This window comes from Gavialis gangeticus, unplaced genomic scaffold (assembly GCF_001723915.1).
Source record: "Gavialis gangeticus isolate Ggan-Ray unplaced genomic scaffold, GavGan_comp1, whole genome shotgun sequence".
Taxonomy (NCBI): domain Eukaryota; kingdom Metazoa; phylum Chordata; order Crocodylia; family Gavialidae; genus Gavialis; species Gavialis gangeticus.
In genome coordinates, this window is record NW_017729031.1 from 83,362,133 (window position 1) to 83,369,660 (window position 7,528).

At 48.2% G+C, this 7,528-nt stretch overlaps 1 protein-coding gene across 4 annotated transcripts in view; it reads left to right on the forward strand.

Annotated features, from left to right (window-relative positions):
- COL18A1 (collagen type XVIII alpha 1 chain) overlaps nucleotides 1-7,528 on the forward strand; it is a 177,921-nt gene that overhangs the window by 121,644 nt on the left and 48,749 nt on the right. For all 4 annotated transcript variants that reach the window (XM_019523230.1, XM_019523232.1, XM_019523228.1 and 1 more), the window contains exons 5-9: nucleotides 1,937-2,084; nucleotides 2,807-2,913; nucleotides 4,004-4,030; nucleotides 6,610-6,825; nucleotides 7,165-7,191. In XM_019523230.1, coding sequence (XP_019378775.1) covers nucleotides 1,937-2,084; nucleotides 2,807-2,913; nucleotides 4,004-4,030; nucleotides 6,610-6,825; nucleotides 7,165-7,191 — 525 coding nt within the window. The remainder of the gene's footprint in view (nucleotides 1-1,936; nucleotides 2,085-2,806; nucleotides 2,914-4,003; nucleotides 4,031-6,609; nucleotides 6,826-7,164; nucleotides 7,192-7,528) is intronic.

Here is a 7,528-nt window from a genome sequence, read left to right on the forward strand (position 1 = left end):
AAGACCTAATCTACTGGTGCTTTTCTGTTGGTGATGTGCCGGAAGGAAGACACCAGGCTTTCCTGTCAGGGTGGGCTTGTAGGAGGACTTCACTTAAGAAAATATCAGCGCTCTTTTGCCATGTAGGCTGACCTTGCCTGAGCTAAGAACCCCTGAGAGACACTGACCTTGCAGCTCCACAGTGTCATTTATGCAGGCTGACCTTGCATAGTAGGACCATGCTTTCTTGGGGCCTTTCCTGCAGAATGAAAATGTGTTGAATGGAATGAATTAAATAATAGAATTGGTGTGGCCTCTTGACTTGGTGACCACAAGTCATGGATTTTGTTGTATAGGGCCACAAGTGCATGGTTTAATCTCTGGAGCAGGGCTGTTTTATGCATTTTGAGGGTTACTTGTTTGCCAGCTCTGTCTCTCTGTTGTCTGGCCTGACAGTGTAAGATACAGATGATTGGACCACCTGGCAAAGGATAAACGCATGCATTTTTATTGATTTCTTGATTTATTTCTTGGAATTTTTATGCTACCCCTCCCCTCCCCCCAAAATGCTCGTGACAACTTACAATAAAAAGTCTTAAAAACTCATGCTTGATGGATTTTAATGGTCAGACGGTAACAAAGTTTGTTTTGCAGATACTTTCTCACTGTGTAAATTCTATAGATGTTTTTTAAAAAGAGAACTAGAAAAGATAAGCTAGTATGTGCACCTCAACCACTTCAGCAGGAGCTGAACCTGGGACCTTCAAATTTGTAGCCCATCCACCCTGAGTTCAAAGAGCCACTGCTGTCTTCTGGGTAGATCAGCTGCTGAAGAAGGATGTGCCTTTGCCAGTGAACTAGACATGTTGAGACCAGAATTCTTGTTTTCGGGGGTACATTGGCTCATGCTCATAGGGAAAAACCAAGCCTGTGGGTTTGGCACTTTTATTCTGAATTGCAGTGTAGTTGAAATGAATAAAACCAAGGGCTGCCAATGTGGTTTCTATTCCAGCCTTTACCTCAAGTAAGCTTGCACAATGTCTCAGTTAATGTATTTGTAAAATGGGGAAATAATTATACTTGACTGCCTTCTAAGGTTAAATGTGAGGCTTTGCTAAGTAATCAGTGCTATCAAGTGCACAGAGAAACAAACATCAGTTAATGGATGTAAGACCGAAATGTATAAATTGGACTGAATAAATAAGAAAACCTTGATGAGGAACAGGAAGATTATACTACTCCTGTCTTTGACACTGGTACAAGAACTCCTGAAAGTACCATGTCTGGTTCTGATGTCCCCAATTCAGGAAGGATGTTGGTAAGTTGGAGAGGGTTCAGAGAACAGCATGAGAACAATGAACAGTTTGGAAAGCATGCCCTTTAGGGACAGGTTTGAGAAGCTCGATCTGTTTAGTTTACCAAACAAAAGGTCAGGGGGCAATTTGATCACAGCACCTACATGGGGAATAAAATTTTGATGAAGCCCCTCTGCCCAGCAGACAAAAGCATTCTCAAATCGAAAGCTGAAGCTAGGCAAATTCAGAATGTCAGTGAAGGACACATTTTAATGGCAAGGCTACTTGACCGTGGGGACAACAATTTACTGAGGGCTCTGATGGAATCATCATTGACTTTTTTCAAGTCAAAACTAGATGTTTTTCTAAGGGATCTCTTTTAGGTTAAAATGGGATTAACTGAAGGAAGTCCTACAGTCCAGGTTCTACAGGAGGTCAGGGCAGAGAAGCACAATTATTCTTTCTGGCTTTAGAATCAATGGGTGTGTAACTCATTGCTCTTCATACTTGGAACAGCTTCCAGTAAGCAATGAGCCAGATGGCTGTTAATCCCCTGCATTGCTTGGCATTAGGGAGGACTGCTGAGAGCTGAATCATATCAGCAGAGTAGATAATTTTGTTCTCCCACACTCACTTCACTTCTACTCCTTTGTCTTGCTCAGGGGATCCCAACTGTCTCAGGACTCCCCAAACCTCCCCCTGTCACTTCTCCCCCCATTGCTGGCAGGCCGGTGGAGAAAGTCAGTGGGAGCTCTCAGCTGCAGACAGAGCACATCAAAGCAGAAGAAACACCATCAGTATCTACAGGAGGTAAAACTAGACTCTGTCCATTTGGTCTCCCAGCTAGCAAAGAGGTGAAGCAGAGGTGGCATCTGCAAACTTCCTGGGGTGTAGAGAAATTAGAAGGGTCACAAACTCGATCAGCTGCTTTGAGACAAAAGTATAAGACTGTTTCTTCCTAGATAGGAGTTCTCCCCAAGTATTGTCATGAGGGCTGCATAGCCTTTCGTACAGACTCCTGGCTACTGCCTGAGAGAACCTGATAAGTTCATGGATCGTTGGCAAGTTTGTTAAATAGGGCAGTAGCTAAAGTTGCTAAAGTAGCTAACAGTCAAACACTATTGTTTGAATCAGTGAGCTACAACACTTGCCACACTGAGTTTGCTAGTGGTAGGAGTAAAGGAACTCACAAGTCACGTGGAATTTCTTCAGTTTGGGATTTTTTTTAAGCAGTTCTTCAGCTAGCAAAAATAGGACATTGAGAAGATCCATGAAGGAGCTTCTTGCTTCACATGTCTAGTGTTGTTCTGTTTTCACGCGCTTGGTGGTAGCAGCTAGTGTCTGCTTTGTAAATGGGGATCTTGGCTGCGATGGTACCAGAGTAGCCAGCCTTTGTCCTTGTTGTATCATGTGTAGGGCAGAGCATTGCTTTATGACTGCCCTGCTCCCTGTATCCCCAGAGGCAGTGTGTCATTCCATTTAGCGCTCATCTGTCTCCCCAAGTATAATTATACCCACCTTTTGCTTTTCAGACAAGGTTGGTCAAAAAGGTGAAAAGGGGGAGAAAGGAGAACGTGGTCCAAAAGGAGACTCCAGAACTGGTGGGGTTCCGTCCACAGGTGGTGGCAAAGGAGAAAAGGTCAGTGCAGTTGCATGGAACTTTTCTAGCAACTTTATCCAAGGGGATGTAGTTACAATGCAAACTGTAGTGAACTAACCCTCATCAAACCCCAGCTTATGAATGCAGGCAGCAGTTCTGCTTCACTGCAGGAAGCTCAGTAGCTCCATCTCCCTCAGTACCTTGTCTAGCCTTGCCATCTGGGCACCACCCTCACAGACTCCTCACTGCGATTAGTGAGGACCACAGCAGTGCACTTGGCTTTGTATGCTTGGTTTTGTGCAGTGCATGAGACCAGTGGGCCCATATGGATAGCAAAGTGGAATCTGCCAAGCCTGAATGACTTCAGGATCCAGCCTTTGGTTGTGTAGCATGCCGTAGGAGGGAGGGAGAGAGGGATGAATGGCATTTAATTTTACTGTACACTGCTTCTTCCTAGAGCCACATGAGGGAACCCCTGACATGGTTCTACCAATGTTCATGTAGTTCGCATCCAGACAAGCGTTGATGTTTGGTTCCCTGAGGACAAGTAACAGCGGTGCAGTTTGTGCTGCAGCTACTTGTCTCTGGGGAATGCCCATGCCATGTGCTCTTCAGCATGCAGCAAGTTACCCCAGGGGGTGGTAGGGGAGGCTGGAGATAGCACTGGGCTGGCCCCAGCAGCCTTACCTGGGGTCCTGGGGGCCTTCCAGAGCTGCAGCCATGGTGATCCTGCTGGGCAGAGCCTGGCTGGCAGCCACAGCGTGGCTCTGAGTGGCCCAGCTCCACTTTTCAGCAGCATGTGCTGCCTGAGTGGGCTCTGCTCTGGTTTTTTTTTTTTTTGTTTCCTGTGGGTATTTTTTGGACACCTGGATATCCAGCAGTGCACACATGGGCAGTGTGCCCTTGCAGCATGGAGAACACCGGACTGTGTGGTATGTGCGTTGCAAACGTATTTGTGACACCACATACCGCACGGATGGACTCATCTGGATGCGCCTGTAGAGTGGCTGCCACCCATGTCTGGTATCATGGAAAACACATCTGCACCTGCCTCACGGGTAGCTATCTGTTGGATTGTAAAACAGATAGTCCAGTCAGGTACATAATCTTGTGCTTTTTGATTCTACAGGGAGAAAAAGGTGAACTTGGTGTTAAGGTGAGCACTGACTGTGGGGAAACAGGGTGGATGGTGGGCCAGGCATTGAGGTGGACACCATGTGGGTAGTGCCAGGATTGAGGTGGATGTTCTGGAGATATGGGCCCAGGTTAGGACTTGGCATTGAGAAAGGCTGCAAATTATTTTGATATGAAGACTGTGGTAGTGGAGTTGGGTGTTAAGATGGGCCAAGTGGACTTGGGGTCAGTATTTAATAGGTGTTTTCAGCGAAAGTGCTGTTGAGTTGTGTGGGCAGGTTTACACATGACTGCTGATAATAGTCTCTTTGAGTGTGTGCCCAGGCCATTGGCAATTGTGCTTTTCATGTGCCAACAAGAAGTGTTCACTGGGATCATTATTATCTGAAGTGCAGTGACTGACAACCAGAGTGACTATTCTTTTTAAGAACACAAGACTAGGTCCCTGAGACATGTAGAAGGCTTAAAAGCCAGAGCTATGCTGTTTAAAGAGGGGTGCACAGGAACCCACTATCCTGCAGCTTAGTTGTACTCCTGGGAATATGGATGGCAGTCACACAACCACCTGGTCTTTGCTCAGTTCTCAACCCTCCTTTACTCCAGTGAGCTGCTGTGCTTAGCACAACTGCTTCCCAGAAACATGCCTCTTGTACAGGTTAGCTCAGTGTGAAAGTGTGATGTTGATATGAGCCAGGCTGGCAGGCAGTCAGGCATGAGTGACAGCTTCCAGCAGAGGACTGTCGCTGGTACAACCCAAGGTATGGCATCACAAATGCAGCTGTCCAGATAAAGAGCCTTGAAATAGCCTGTGTTTTCCAGGCTTGTCAGTAAGGCACTTTATGCAGTGTGGCTGTCTCTTGGTCACACTTCCTCAGTAGCCAGAGGCATGTCACCTTAGATATTGAGGTGGTAGTGGTTGTTGCTGATAGTGGTGCCCACTGTATGCCAGGCCCTTCCCAGGCTCATAGATTTCATAGACATTAGGGCTGGAAGGGACCTTGGAAGATCTTCGAGTCCAGCCTTCTGCCCCAGGGGCAGGAAGTCAGCTGCGGTCACAGGATCCCAGCAAGGAAAACATCCAGGTTTCTCTTGAAGGTGTTCAAAGTAGGTGCTTGAACCACCTCCGGTGGTAAGCCATTCCAGACCCTGGGGGCTCAGACAGTAAAGAAATTCTTCCTTATGTCCAGCCTGAAATGGTCTCGCAGGAGTTTATAACCGTTTGACCTTGTCATCCCTTGGGGCGCTCTGGTGAACAAATGTTCCCTCAGGTTCTGGTGAACACCCCTTATAAACTTATAGGTGGCCATCAGGTCGCCCCTGACCCTGCGCTTTTCCAGGCTGAAAAGTCCCATGGCTCTCAGCCTGTCGTCATAAGGTCTGTTTTCCTGACCTCTGATCATGCGTGTGGACTCTCTCAAGCTTCTCCGCATCCTTTTTGAATTGTGGAGCCCAAAACTGGACGCAGTACTCCAGCTGCGGCCTCACCAAGGCTGAGTACAAGGGGAGAATGATGTCCCGGAATTTGCTTGAGAAGCATCTATAGATGCAAGCCAGCGTTTTGCTCACTTTACTGGCTGCAGCATCACATTGCAGTCTCACGTTCATATTGTGGTCAGTCCTGACCCCCAAGTCGCTCTTGTCCATAGTGCTAGTCAGCGTAGCACTGCCAAGCCTATAGACATGCCTCAGGTTTTTCCTCCCAAGGTGGAGAACCTTGAATTTTTCGGTGTTAAACACCATCAGGTTCTCATCCGTCCATTTACTGAGCCTGTCAAGGTCAGCCTGGATTACCTCCCTGTCTTCAGGTGTGGATGCTTTACCCCAAAGTTTGGTATCATCAGAGAACTTGGCCAGTCCACTTTTGACTCCAGTGTCCACATCATTAATGAAGATGTTGAACAATACAGGTCCAAGGACAGAGCCTTGGGGGACCCCACTGGTCACAGGGCACCATGACGATTGACGTCCATCAACTACCACCCTCTGGGTCGACCATGGAGCCAATTCCCCAGCCAACAGGTTGTGGTAGACCCAAGGCCACAGTTGGCCAGTTTTGCCAAAAGGTGATCATGGGATACCAGATCGAAGGCGTTTTTAAAGTCGAGATATATGACATCAATCTCTTCCCTCTTGTCCAGGTGATAGGTCACCTGGTCATAAAAGGAAATGAGATTGGTCAAGCATGAAGGATGGTTACTGCTTGGGACTCTCCAAGGATAGGGAGACAAGTAGACAGGAGTTAGGGAAGGGAAGTCTTCTGCTTCAGTCTTTGCCTGGAGAAGTTGCTGGAGGGAGACATGAGGGAAACTCATTTACTGTCACTGAGTTTCCCCTGGCTGAGCATGAAAAAGTGGAGGCTGCTGCTGAACTGTCCATGGCAGTGAGTGCGCAAAGGGGGAGATTTCACATCTTGGCAAGCCCAGAAAACTCCCAGAAACAAGGTGTTTCTTCTCCACATGAGACCAATAGAGCAAAATAAGTGGGCACTTGCTGGCAGGACCCTGCTTCCAGTGCTTTTCAAGGCCCAATGGAGGAATTTGGCTGGGCCCAGGCCTCTCAAACTATGTTCAGTGATTCATTGTTTCCCTCTTTTATCCCCAGGGAAGTGCAGGATTTGGGTATCCAGGCTCAAAGGGCCAGAAAGGCGAGCCGGGTGCTCCAGGGGATCCCGGTCCTCCTGGCCCCCCAGGGCCCTCTGGAACCATCTTGCAGCACCAGGATGGCTCTGTGGTGGAGCATGTCACTGGGCCTCCAGGAGCCGTGGGCCCCCCAGGGCTTCCCGGGAAAGATGGTCCCCCTGGCAAGGACGGAGAGCCTGTGAGTAAACCCTTCCTCCATCCAGTGCAGGGACCAGGGAGCAGCCAGGCCCTCCCCAGGGGTGTGGAGCAGCCAATACCCTCCAGCCACAGGAGGCTACAGCAGGGCAGGAAGATGTCCTGACTGGTACTGCTGAAATCCCAACAACGTCTGCAGTGGCAGTGGGAAGGTCATTGAGGGATGGTGAATGGGGAGGCTTTGGGCCTGTTGACCGGCACAGCCTGTGGGGGATTCCTGGGGGGGGCACATTTGAGCTCTGTAGAAGCAGCAATATGTCTTTATTTGCAGCCTTTCCAGGCCTCTCTCTTATTTATTCTTTCTACTCTGTGTTGGCTCTAGGGGGATCCTGGTGAAGACGGCAAGCCTGTAAGTGTTACTACTTGTATCTACCATCCAAACCCATTGTGCTTGTGTTAGGGCCTTGTTACACTGTAATTTTGGGAGCTCTTAATCTCTGGCTTGTCCTCATATTAATACCTGAAACTGTTTTAAACACTCACTAGGCAGCTCAAAGTGATACCAGTCCAGGGCAGGATTGTCTCTGATCCATGTTACCCGGTTTGTGTTACACTAAGGTGCAGCCACTCTAGGCTACACCTTAGTGTAAACACTCCACCCCCTATTTCTCCTCCCATCTCAGGCTCCACCTCTGTTTACTGTTGGCTCCCTTAGCATGGTATTGCCTATGCATTTCATTTATTTA